Source organism: Hoplias malabaricus, chromosome Y, assembly GCF_029633855.1.
Source record: "Hoplias malabaricus isolate fHopMal1 chromosome Y, fHopMal1.hap1, whole genome shotgun sequence".
Taxonomy (NCBI): Eukaryota; Metazoa; Chordata; class Actinopteri; order Characiformes; family Erythrinidae; genus Hoplias; species Hoplias malabaricus.
The window spans coordinates 57,742,563-57,756,577 of NC_089820.1; the positions used below are offsets into that span (position 1 = coordinate 57,742,563).

Below are 14,015 nucleotides of genomic sequence, written 5' to 3' on the forward strand. Positions count from 1 at the left end.
AATACTAATGACTCTAAACCTTCGTTTAAGTGTAGATTTAAATGTGTCACGCCGCAGAAGCAGCAGCCTTTGGACAGCTCCAGTACAAGCTTATTTTTGTGGTGGCTAAAAGAAGGCGCCGTGAGATCTGTCGAGAGCTTAGCTGCTAACTCCTGCAGCTAAGAGTCTGAGAGGTTGGATGATATTGGACTTTAAGGCTGTGGAGTTGATGTATTTAAAATAAATACTCCAAAGATTTTCAGCCTTATCTCTGTCTACGACATTTGTTCATACGTAATTAAATATGTAAAGCCTTCAGTTCAGCTCCTGAAGTCCTAAACAACAGGAAAACTCCCTTCGCTGTATCTGCCTGGATACCACGGGAGGAACATGTGACATTTTATGATATTTACCTTTTTTTCTTCCAAAATAAAAGCAATAGAACATTGAAAAATGATTCTATTCTAATATTTCAAATAAAATTAAAGTAGAAATGGCATAAATATGTAATGTACAGATGCAGCAGGTAGAAAAGCCGTGCGGTGAGTGAGCAGTGACCCGCAGGATGTGTTAAAGTTAATGCAAACAGTGTAATCCCTATGTAAACACACATAAATCTGTCCTGTTGAGCCTGGACGGAGCTGTGTGAGTGTTAACCCCTGTGGGATGATGTGTTTCTGTTCACCAGGTCTGTTGTGCGTCTTGCTGCCAGTCTCTTAAGTAAGCTAGTGGACAGCCTGGCGCCCAGTATTACTAGCATTTTAGTGCATGGCAAACAGGTAAGTGGGACCAAAACCGTCAGGAGCCAAAACTTCCAACAGAATCAAGCTCTAGAAACTCGACTTTTAAGCCACTAAAGACATTTTAATGTTCACTGATCATGCGTGTGTCTTCCATTCCTCATTCTAAGCTCCTCCTACTGTTTCTGTCTGTAGCTAAACTGATTCAGACTGATAGCATGCTTCACTGCTAGCTTGCCGAACCAATGCAGCTAAGCGCTAACGTTGACTAAGCAGCTAACACAGCTGATCACCAGCGCAGATTTATAGCGCTGCTCGCTGTTTCTGATGTACATTTGTGGATTGGACACTCCCTGGCCACGTTATCAGATAGAGTTCATCGTCTGTTGAGGCTTCTTTCGAGTGGTGTTCATTTTATGGGAAAAACAAGCGTTTTAGAGTTAAAATTTGTAATGGAGCGTGAATTGGACGAGTTGTGATGTCAGAATCATTCCCGTACTGGTAGAATACCAAAGTACAACTCCTGCATTTACTGCGATCTTAGACATTTAATACATCATTGCTGTCCAAGTAAAATAAATAAATATATATATATATATATATCTCCAAAATAGTCATTTACAGGGGAGGGTTGGTTTGTTCGTCATGAGATTTTTACACAGTGTGAAGAATAGCTGCTGTGTTCAAGCGATGATGCAGTAACTAAACCTCCACAAACACAGAGAGAGATGTTTTTCTTTGGACAGTGATGGTGTATGTGAATGTTTGTTAAATAGTTGTCCATTTTAAGGAAGTGTCATAATCCTTCACTGTGGTGGTGCTAAGAACCAGACACTCATTCATTCATTCATCTTCTGTAAGCACTTCATCATAGGGTGCAAGGCAGGAACACACACGGGGTTAACACAGCACCATCACACACTCACTGTCACTCACTCACACCTGTGGATAATAACACACACTCACCCAGTCACTCACACACTCACCCAGTCACTCACACACTCACACCTGTGGATAATAACACACTCACTCAGTCACTCACACACTCACACCTGTGGATAATAACACACACTCACACAATCACCCAGTCACTCACACACACTCACACCTGTGGATAATAACACACACTCACCCAGTCACTCACACCTGAGGATAATAACACACACTCACCAAGTCACTCACACACTCACCCAGTCACTCACACCTGTGGATAATAACACACAATCACCCAGTCACTCACACACTCACCCAGTCACTCACACCTGGGGATAATAACACACAATCACCCAGTCACTCACACAATCACCCAGTCACTCACACTCACACCTGTGGATAATAACACACAATCACCCAGTCACTCACACACACTCACACCTGTGGATAATAATACACACTCACCCAGTCACTCACACCTGAGGATAATAACACACACTCACCCAGTCACTCACACACACTCACATGTGTGGACAGTTTCACACACTCACCCAGTCACTCACACCTGTGTATAATAGCACACACTCACCAAGTCACTCACACACACTCACACCTGTGGATAATAACACACAATCACCCAGTCACTCACAAAATCACCCAGTCACTCACACACACTCACACCTGTGGATAATAATACACACTCACCCAGTCACTCACACCTGAGGATAATAACACACACTCACCAAGTCACTCACACACTCACCCAGTCACTCACACCTGTGGATAATAACACACAATCACCCAGTCACTCACACAATCACCCAGTCACTCACACAATCACCCAGTCACTCACACTCACACCTGTGGATAATAACACACAATCACCCAGTCACTCACAAAATCACCCAGTCACTCACACACACTCACACCTGTGGATAATAATACACACTCACCCAGTCACTCACACCTGAGGATAATAACACACACTCACCCAGTCACTCACACATACTCACATGTGTGGACAGTTTCACACACTCACCCAGTCACTCACACCTGTGTATAATAGCACACACTCACCAAGTCACTCACACACTCACACCTGTGGATAATAACACACACTCACACCTGTGGATATTAACACACACTCACGCAGTCACACACACACACACACACACACACACACTCACCCAGTCACTCACACACTAACACCTGGGGACAATATCACATACTCACACTCAGCCACTCACACTCACACAGTCACACACACACCTTTGGTCAATTTCACACACACACACACACACAGTCACTCACACAGAGACGTCTGGTTCCATTCACCCCCACTGTGAAGAAATCTGAGCTTCTACAATGAACCACTTCATAAAAAGCCACTCTGAATGACTCATGGAGCTTAATATTTGGGCAGCAACAGATAGAACAGTAAACAATGAAGCTCCAAAGTGCTCCTGTATGAGGAGTGTTTCTGATATAATGGCCAGTGAGTGTAGGTACAAGATAGGTGTTTATAATTAAGCTCAGAGTACAGGCGTTGTTACTCTAAGCTACGTATAATATACATCCGTCCCGGTGTGTTCCGTGCTTCCCTTCTTTTGGCTGCAGCTCGTTGTTATTCTTATGTTTAATAATATTCCTCAGATTAATTGGATTGTAAAGCCTCTGAATGCAGCCCCCCACCTCACACACACGCACACACACACACACCCATAAACTTGTCATGATTCATTAGACCGCATCTCCAGGTGGAATACATCTGCATATAGATTGTATTCTGGAGACCTAGTTTAATACATTAGTCGCAAAATTATATTTATTTCAGCAAAAACAGGTCACTCCACGTGGGGACTATGAGCTCAAAAGTTTGTCGACACCTCTTACACTTTATAAGGCTTAGAAGAGCTATGAAAATGAAATGGGATGATCTGGAGCAGCTGCACAAGAGCCTAAGGTCACCATGCTCAATGCCAGGTGTCGGCTGGAGGAGTGTAAAGCCATCATTGGAGTATAGCTTCTGAGGAGTGATGGAGCTCCATCCAGTGTCTTTGGGATGAGTTCGAAAGGGGTTTATGATCCATGACTACTCACCCCACGTCTGTACCTGACCTCAGTAAAGTTCACACGGCCGAATGCCATCAGATCATCACAGCAATGTCCCAGTATCTAGTCTAAAGCCCTTCCCAGAGGAGGTGGTTTAAAGAGAGCAGCACATTTTGTCCTAAGAGAGTCCTTTAATTTATTTATTGAAGTAGCTTTAGAATATGTTCTATTTGACTTTGTCTGATTAAAGATTAGATTATTGTGTAAATAAATAAATAAATAAATATATAGTTCATTATCTGTAACCGGTTCATCATACTCAGGGTCATAGAATCATTTGGCACAAGGCAAGAACACGTGTCTAAAACTGTCCTCAGCTCTGTGTGTGTGTGAATGAGTGAGAGAAACTCAGCTGTGAGTGAGTGAGTGAGTGAGTGAGTGAGTGAGTGAGTGAAACTCAGCTGTGAGTGAGTGAAACTCAGCTGTGAGTGAGTGAGTGAGAAACTCAGCTGTGAGTGAGTGAGTGAGAAACTCAGCAATGAGTGAGTGAGTGAGTGAGAAACTCAGCAATGAGTGAGTGAGTGAGTGAGTGAAACTCAGCTGTGAGTGAGTGAGTGTGTAAGTGACTGGGTGACTGTGTGAAATGTCCATGTGACTGACTGACTGACTAGATGAGTGATTCATTCATTCATTCATTCTCTGCCCAGTGTGTTGTTGCCTTACCCACAGTGATTCTGGGTGGGCTGTGGACCCACTGTGACCCTGATCAAAATGAATCGCTAACAGATGAATGGGTGAATGTAAAAATGATAAAATGAAAGAAAGTAGAGTTTAAAAAGAAAAACCTTACAATGACCTTCAAATCAAGCCCCGCCCTGTTGCATTGTTTAGAGCATTAGAGAGGCATTGTTTTGAGACTGCGTGTGAAGACACGTCTTCAGTGATTTTTCAGAGCTGTTGTGGAACGTACCCCTTGTTTCCAGGTGACTCTGGGTCTGTTTGGACACGATGAGGAGGTGATCTCGAACCCTCTGTCTCCAGGGGTCATTAAAGACATTATCTACAGTAAGTGCAGTCCACACGGAGAGAGAGAAGCCGTGCTCCATCAGGAGCTGGTGATCCACATCGGCTGGATCATCTCCAACAACCCAGAGCTGTTCAACGGGATGCTGAAGATCCGCATCGGGTACACACACACACACACACACACACTAATATACACTCCTCCGATAAAACTTAAAGTTACTGCCTTGTTTCTACAATCATTGTCTGTTTTATTAGCTCCACAGTTGCTCTTTGTAGTTTGGAACCTACAGACAGTTATAGATCAGAGCTACTGTCTCTGACTCTACATCTACAAGGTGGACCAACGAGGGAGGAGTGTCTCACAGAGTGGACAGAGAGTGGACACAGGTTTTAAAAACTCCAGCAGCACTGCTGTGTCTGATCCACTCTACACCAGCACAACACACACTAACACACCACCACCACGTCAGTGTCACTGCAGCGCTGAGAATGATCCACCACCACATCACACCTGCTCTGTGGGGGTCCTGAGCGCTGGAGAACAGGGGGGGAAGCGGGGTAATAAAGTATGCAGAGCAACAGATGGACTACGTTCTGTAACTCTAGACCTACAAAGTGCTCCTGTGTGGTCAGTGGAGCTGAGAGAATGGACAGTGAGAAACAATAAGAAGTTAATTTACTGGTTTCTGATGTTCTTTTGGCCGTGGACTGTGTTTTAACATGAACGCTGTGGTAGTTATTGTTTTCATGTTTGTGCTGGTTCTGGTTCTGATTCAGGTGGATCGTCCAGGCCATGAAACACGAGCTGCAGATACGAGCAGGGGACATGCGCCCCCAGGACATCTACCAAATGTCCCCCAGCGATGTCAAACAGCTGCTGCTTGATGTTCTCCAGCCCCAGCAGACCGGCAGGTACACACACACACACACACACACCTCTGTTTCCATAGATACCCACAGCTCTCAGTCTTCGTTCCCACATGATTAACATTTAAATGTCATATGGAGAGTAATTTGATTTCGTTTCTTTATTTTTTTAAAGGCTACGGAGGTTAATTATTAATTTCCCATAACAATTATTGGATGGACCTCTTTTTTTTGCCAATTTCATACACACTGTAATGTAATTTCACTGTATGTATTAATCTCTGTTTAATTTACTGGCTCCTGTTCAATCTCCCATTTATTTAACAGTGAGACTGCAGGCCTGTGTACTTCAGCATTGATTTTAAACTGCGTTCTGAATGTTCTGTAGCGGTTCTGAGCTGGTTTTCCTCCTCAGGTCATGGCTGAACCGAAGGCAGATCGACGGCTCTCTGAACCGCACACCGCTGGGTTTTTATGATCGTGTGTGGCAGATTCTGGAAAGAACTCGTAACGGCATCAAGGTGGCCGGCCTTCACTTGCCCCAGGTGAACTCATTCATTCATTCATTATCTGTAACCGCTTATCCTATTCAGGGTCACGGTGGGTCCAGAGCCTACCTGGAATCATTGAATACACCCTGGAGGGGGCACCAGTCCTTCACAGGGCAACACACACTCACACATTCACTCACTCACACCTACGGACACTTTTTGAGTCACCAATCCACCTACCAACGTGTGTTTGGACCGTGGGAAGAAACCGGAGCACCCAGAGGAAACCCACGCAGACACGGGGAGAACACACCACACTCCTCACAGACAGTCACCCGGAGGAAACCCACGCGGACACAGGGAGAACACACCACACTCCTCACAGACAGTCACCCGGAGGAAACCCACGCGGACACGGGGAGAACACACCACACTCCTCACAGACAGTCACCTGGAGGAAACCCACACAGACACAGGGAGAACACACCACACTCCTCACAGACAGTCACCCGGAGGAAACCCACGCGGACACGGGGAGAACACACCACACTCCTCACAGACAGTCACCCGGAGGAAACCCACGCGGACACAGGGAGAACACACCACACTCCTCACAGACAGTCACCCGGAGGAAACCCACGCGGACACAGGGAGAACACACCACACTCCTCACAGACAGTCACCTGGAGGAAACCCACACAGACACAGGGAGAACACACCACACTCCTCACAGACAGTCACCCGGAGGAAACCCACGCGGACACGGGGAGAACACACCACACTCCTCACAGACAATCACCCGGAGTGGGAATCGAACCCACAACCTCAAGGTCCCTGGAGCTGTGTTACTGCGACACTAACCTGCTGCGCCACCGTGCCGCCCTCAGGTGAACTCATCATCCATTTAATAAACACCTCTTTAGGTCCGTGAGGTCACTGGATATTTAATCAGAGCAAAGAACACCTCGGCCTCGGCGCCGTGAGCCTTTTGTGGCGTTTGCGGGTTCAAAACCTACACATTCTACTGCTCTGTTCTTCATGAGGCTGTTGCTCAAGCCTAAAGGTTCAGAATGCACTTCTGTATGATCATGTATTATCAAAATGTCTCCTGTTCAACGCATGTGTTCAGTTAATGTGGAGTCCACCAAAGCACACACTGTGAAACAAGAACACACAGTCAGTTTTCCGTGGGCTGAAAACAGTCAGAAAACATGGGATAAAACGAATCGTTCTGATTCTGCTCCGTTTTAGACTTTAGAATTGACCCGCCCCCTCGTCCGAGTTTGTCCAATCACAGCGCTGGACCAGCGTTGCTGTGAGAGCGCAAAGACGAGGTTAGACGCGGCGAAACGAACACAACGAGAACTGAGTAGAGACGGAGAAGAAAGAGAACCGAGCGAAAACGGCTAAAAACTCACTGCTGTGCGCTCGGGGTCGGGGTGAACAGCGAGCGGCTCATTATCATTTAAAGGAACAGGTGCTGAAAGGGGGCGTTCTGAACAGGGGCTGTTTACACAGGGGGAGAACACTGCTGTGGGGTTTGGACCAAAGCAGGTCACAGACGTTTCATTTAGAAACAGAACTGCGTTCCTGTGGAGACGAGGGAGATTATATCCTGTAAAAAGATGTTTTTTGTAGTAAATCATTATTTGCTGTTTACCTACAACACATGTAATTTAAAGCACTAATTTAGAAAAAATGTTCTTTGGAAGAAGTATATACACATACACAACACACACAACAAACACACACACTGTGATGACTATTTTAAGCCTCCACTGTTTTTTGTTGTGTCTGCGTTGGAGCTGGTAACTGAATGTGTTTTCTTGTCTCTCTTTAGCAACCCACTCTGTCTGATATGACCATGTACGAGATGAACTTCTCTCTCCTGGTGGAGGACACACTGAAGAACATCGTGCTTCCTGAGTACAGACAGATCATCGTGGAGGTGAGTGTGTACACAGTAAAAAACGTGAGATATGAACTGTACAAATGGCTACAGTAGCTACAAAAGACGTATTTGTGCAGAACTCCTCGGTGTGGGCTCCTTTCTGAACATTTTCTGTTGATGTTTCTCATGATCTGAGCTTTTCTGGTGTGTTCTGTGTCCAGCTGCTGATGGTGGTGTCCATCGTGTTGGAGAGGAACCCGGAGCTGGAGTTCCAGGAGACGGTGGATCTGGATCATTTGGTTAAAGAGGCTTTCGCTGATTTCCAGAAGGACCGCGGCCGACCGGAGAGAGCTGACAACAAGGTGAGGTTATTCTTTCATTACAACAGAGAGGAATAATCACTGCTGTTAGCTTAATGAATATAAGTGTGTGTGTGTGTGTGTGTGTGTGTGTGTCTACAAATACACTGTGTACAAATTTCATGATGAATAGACCAATAGAAATGACTTGGAATACAAAGAAGGTTTTTTTCTTCTTCTGCAGAGACGTTTTTGATTGGACAGCGATGATATAATATTAAAAACACGTATCTAATACTGTAACTTCTCAGGAACAGGAAAAGACTGTATTTCTCTGAAGGTAACAGTAAAAATAAACCACAGATAACGCCATTTACACCCAGTACAGCTCAGAAATGTAAAAATATCTTTATTGGGAGCGTGTCCAAAAGTTTCACGTGTAAAATGGACGTGTGTTTTGTAAACAGTAAATATTCACAAACACAGATCCACGTCCACCTCCGTGTGACCACAGCCCTGCAGCGTATTCTCCTCCAGCACCGGCCCCCCAGTGTCTCAGCGAAAGCAGAGTGTATCATCACTGAACTACATCCACATCAGCGTGTTTAACCCATGGCTAAATTGGAGCAGCCTGGTGGCCAATCTTCATTAACTCCACACTGCACCAGTAAGACCATGTGCATCCAATGGTTCAAACACTGTGTCCTGAAGGCGGTGCCGTGTATCAGGACGACAACGCACCAATACACACAGCAAGACTGGTGAAAGATTGGTTTGATGAACATGAAAGTGAAGTTGAACATCTCCCATGGCCTGCACAGTCACCAGATCTAAATATTATTGAGCCACTTTGGGGTGTTTTGGAGGAACGTTTTCCTCCACCAGCATCACGTAGAGACCTGGCCACTATCCTGCAAGAAGAATGGCTTCAAATCCCTCTGACCACTGTGCAGGACTTGTGTATGTCATTCCCAAGACGAACTGACGCTGTATCGGCCGCAAAAGGAGGCCCTACACCATACTAATACATTACTGTGGTCTAAAACCAGGTGTTTCACTTTCATTGTCCAGCCCCTGTATATCCAGTATACATTTAATAATGTTGTGTTTCCTCTGTAGGAGGACATGGAGTTATTCTATAACACCCCTCCTCTGGGAAAGATGGGCACGTCCAGTTATCTGACTAAAGCTGTGATGATCCAACTGCTGCAGGGAGAAGTGAAGCCCAGCAAAGATGACCCCTGCTCTGTCAGCTAAACACTGGACTGACTCTCTCTCTTTCTCTCTCTCTCTCTCTCTCTCTCTGTAAAAAAGCCCACCTCTGTCCTCTAAGACTACCACTCTCAGCTAAATCCGTCCAGCGTAGGATTCCATTCCGTGGTTAGATACGTTTCCTCTCTTGGCCTCGGACAAACGAATATGAACTCTTACATCTATTTTTAAATCTCATGTTCTGTGACCTCCCACCTTTCACTTTTCTTACTGTAGGTTTATTTTTTTTGTTGTTTACAGCAGCAGAACACAGCGGTTACTTTTCTTAGCGTTTTCCTCAAACGCCGGGTCCTGAGTTTGTAGTTAAAGGAGCAGTCAGTCATATTTCTGGGGGGTTATATATATTTACAGTCAAAAAGAAGGAAGCGTCACATTAACTCCATAAAGTCCAGCTCACACAGGATGAGGAAATAGACTGCTTTCTAGTCCCTGAACGAACCCGTTTATAATCCATGGAGTGGGTCGTCCAGTTGAGGCAGCTATTGATGCTTTTCCGCTGCATGGTCCCTACTCTACTCGACTGTACTCGGCTCACTCTACGCCATCTGTTGTAATAACAGTAAATAACTGTGTTGTAGAATCATTAATATGAATTGTCTTCACAGATAATGCAGCCTTTGATGTTATGACAGTCGACATCGAGCCTCATAAGTGTTTATAAATGTTTATTCCGACAAGCGTCACGCCGTTTCACCTCAGTCAGTGTTAGGACGTTAATACGGCTTTATTTACTATATCTGCACAATCGTAGGTCTGTTGTCATGTAGCGCTACGACCACAGCTCTGTAATAAAGCGGTACCTAGTTTTACAGCGCACTCAGAGAGAGAGAGAGATGCAGAGTAATCAGAGCATATACGACTAATGAGTTTCATATATACACCATTCATCCAAAACATTAAAGCCACCTCCTAGTTTCTACACTCACTGTTTATTTCATTCATACCCCCTTTTCCCCCCGTTCTTCAGCGCTCAGGACCCCCACAGAGCAGGTGTGATGTGGTGGTGGATCATTCTCAGCGCTGCAGTGACACTGACGTGGTGGTGGTGTGTTAGTGTGTGTGGTGCTGGTGTAGAGTGGATCAGACACAGCAGTGCTGCTGGAGTTTTTAAACCCTGTGTCCACTCTCTGTCCACTCTGTGAGACACTCCTCCCTCGTTGGTCCACCTTGTAGATGTAGAGTCAGAGACAGTAGCTCATCTGTCGCTGCACAGTGTGTGTCGCTCGTCCTCTAGTCCTTCATCAGTGACACAGGACGCTGTCGGCTGGATGTTTTTGGTCGGTGGACTGTTCTCAGTCCAGACACTGAGGGGTTTAAAAACTCCAGCAGCACTGCTGTGTCTGATCCACTCTACACCAGCACAACACACACTGCTTCTCTTGTGTGGTCAGTGGAGCTGAGGGAATGGACAGTGATGGGTGTATATTCAGTAGATGTGTAACCCATTGTGAGTAGGTAATGTATTATATTCTCAGTGAGTGTAAGCCGCCTGACTCCAGCAGCGCTCGGTTTTAGCTCGCTCCTGCTGTATCCGCATGTTTCTTGTCGTGTACGGAGTGATGCTGCTGTAGGAAATGCAGTTTCTGTAGAAAAGGAATGATAAGCTGTGTGTTTGAACTGTATTCACAGGAGCCCTTTTGGGAAAAGGGGGGGGGGGACGGTGAGGTAGAAAAGTAAGGAAAGGGTGCGGTACGTTTGCGTTGAAAAGGTTTGGGGTCGTCTTCCTGCTGCACGGGTCCTCAATTAGTCGACTCTTTCCCGTAGAAGAATAGAGCGGAAAGCTCCACTGAAATGTATTCATACTGAGTGTGTGTGTGTGTGTGTGTGTGTGTGTGTGTGTGTGTGTTTGACATTTTCTCCTGGCAGAACTACCTTTTTTTCTTTTTTTTTGGAAGCAATTTAATGTAGAAGAAGGAATAAATACGAAGTGTGAACCTGCTGCAGTTTTCTCATGTTTTTTTTTAAAGGGCAGACTCTCTTCCCCCACTTTGACGGATAAAGACAAAGTGAACATCAATTAAACATCAAAGAGCCTCTTTATTTGAACACACTTTCTTCTGAAATGAAGGGTATTCACAGAGAGTTTTTTCTTCTTCGCTGCAGTGTCAGCTCCTGCTCTTCTGGGAGGGCTTTACACTACGCGCTGGAACACTGCTGTAAGGGTCTGATGGCACACGAGCGTTATTGTGGTCAGGTGCTGGGGCTGGATGATCGGTTCTGGAACACAGAAACAACCCCAACCTCCACAGGTGTCGAATGGAGCTGCATCACTCCAGAGGACACGGTTCTGCCCCTAGCCCAGTGCTGATGTGGTTTATTGCCCTGTAGCCCACGCTTGGCATTGAGCGTACGGCTCTGAGGTTGATGTGAGGCTGTTCCTGAGGATGACATTTCATTTAATGATTTATTTAAATAGATTGTGCAAAGTATTAATATTCTTTCCAGCGTTTGTGTTAGCAACACCTTAGCAACCACCAGGGATTGTACAGCGCTGTGGTTTACAAACAGTTACTGCAGCGCCCCCTGTTGTAGAAAAGAATATATTCAACCCACTCCCCCCACACCACCATCGTGAAACACACACACACACACACACACAGGGACTATGCCTTAGTAAGCACTAGATTTATCAACAAACACCAAATAATAATAGTGTTATTAATATTAATTAGTCGCAGTGCTGTATCATATCACACTTGTAGCTCATCATCAGATGCAAAATTGTGAAGTGACAATAGATAAAGAATCTTATCAACAAACTTGTGTTACCATAGCAACCATTCAGCAATACCATTAGAACCACCTGGAAAACTATACCAACTGGTTAGCAGCACCCAGGTAACCACCAGTGTTACCATGGCAACCACTCAGCAACACCCTAGAAATCACTAATTACCAGTTTATAATCATAAATATAATAATAATGTGCTTTAGCTGAGTGTAGCTTGTCTCCAGATGCTGAAAGTGTTAAAAGCTCTGGTAAAGTCAGTATTATATATAATATTTTTTCTTGCATTAATGAATAAATTAAATAAACACAGGTGGAGAAGTGTGTGAAGCATCAAAGGTGCTGTTGTTATTCGAGTGTGTGTTTAACGCAGAGTATTACATCCTGTAGATCGTCTGTGGGTTTCCTCCAGGTGCTCGGGTTCCCTCCCGCAGTCCAAACACAAGTTCGTAGGTGGAGTGACGGTGTGAAACTGTCCACAAATGTGTGTGTGTGTGAGTGACTGGGTGAGTGTGAGAAATGATACACTGGTGCGAGTGTGTGTGAGTGACTGGGTGAGTGTGTGGAGTGGTCCACAGGTGTGAGTGACTGGGTGAGAGTGTTAAATGGTCCAGAGGTGTGTGTGAGTGACAGGGTGAGTGTGTGTGAGTGACTGGGTGAGTGTGTGTGAGTGACAGGGTGAGTGTGTTAAATGGTCCAGAGGTGTGTGTGAGTGACAGGGTGAGTGTGTGTGAGTGACTGGGTGAGTGTGTGTGAGTGACAGGGTGAGTGTGTTAAATGGTCCAGAGGTGTGTGAGAGTGACAGGGTGAGTGTGTGTGAGTGACTGGGTGAGTGTGTGTGAGTGACAGGGTGAGTGTGTTAAATGGTCCAGAGGTGTGTGAGAGTGACAGGGTGAGTGTGTGTGAGTGACTGGGTGAGTGTGTAATGTCTTGTCCAGGGTGTGTTCTTGCTGTGAACCCAGTGATTCTGAGAGTCCTACAGAAGATGAATAAGGAATAAATGAATTAGTTTCTGTGTTAAATGACAGTGTGGAAATGAATGCTTTTAGACTGCATTATGCTCCTTAAATATTTAAATGAATTCTGTTCTGATTGGCTATCCTTTATGGTCCAGACTGCAGCACTCTTTATAACAGCAGTATGAAATGGCGGGGCTATGATAAATAAGTAAATACAGGTTAGGGTTAGGGCAGTCTCTCTCTGGAGGGAGAGTCAGGTATCTTTCACCACTTAATGCCTACAACTGCAGGAAAAGGAAACATAAACGTCCCGCAAAAACCAGTCTGCCATTTTGGAGGCAGTGTTTGATTCACGTCGGACCAGTACCAGAGCCAGTATAAAATAATACACGGATGTACAGAGAGCCAATCAAAATGCAGCTGGTAGAATCCTGACAGTGAGGCCAGATTAACACGCTGTTAGTGGGCGGAGCCTCTGTGTCTGAGACTATAGGGGTAGGGTGACAGATAGTGAAAATAACATAGGATTGCTTAGCAGCACCCAAGCAACCAGCTGGAACACCATAGCCCCACAAAACAGCATCATACGGACCATACCAGTGAACTCAATACACATTTATATCATAAATATGGTGTGAAAAGAGTTTAAAAACAATATCCTACATCAAGACCTTGTTTAAAAAAAAAAGGACATAGGGAAAATGTACCAAATGTGCTCTTTAAAATCAGACATCCCTCATGAATTTCCCAGAATTAAACTAAAAGAACGGCGTCCTCC

General features: G+C 45.2%; 1 protein-coding gene across 6 annotated transcripts in view; it reads left to right on the forward strand.

Moving 5' to 3' along the window:
- LOC136677984 (phosphorylase b kinase regulatory subunit beta-like) overlaps positions 1–11,480 on the forward strand; it is a 113,617-nt gene extending 102,137 nt beyond the window's left edge. For 4 of the 6 annotated variants that reach the window (XM_066655720.1, XM_066655718.1, XM_066655717.1 and 1 more), the window contains 7 exons: positions 668–758; positions 4,688–4,890; positions 5,508–5,642; positions 6,013–6,142; positions 7,929–8,036; positions 8,201–8,341; positions 9,398–11,480. In XM_066655720.1, the coding sequence (XP_066511817.1) occupies positions 668–758; positions 4,688–4,890; positions 5,508–5,642; positions 6,013–6,142; positions 7,929–8,036; positions 8,201–8,341; positions 9,398–9,535 (946 nt within the window). In that variant the 3' untranslated portion in view covers positions 9,536–11,480. Of the gene's footprint in view, positions 1–667; positions 759–4,687; positions 5,051–5,507; positions 5,643–6,012; positions 6,143–7,928; positions 8,037–8,200; positions 8,342–9,397 lie in introns of those variants that run through there. The other 2 variants (XM_066655721.1, XM_066655722.1) reach the window with 2 other exon arrangements.
- Positions 11,481–14,015: the final 2,535 nt, after the last annotated feature.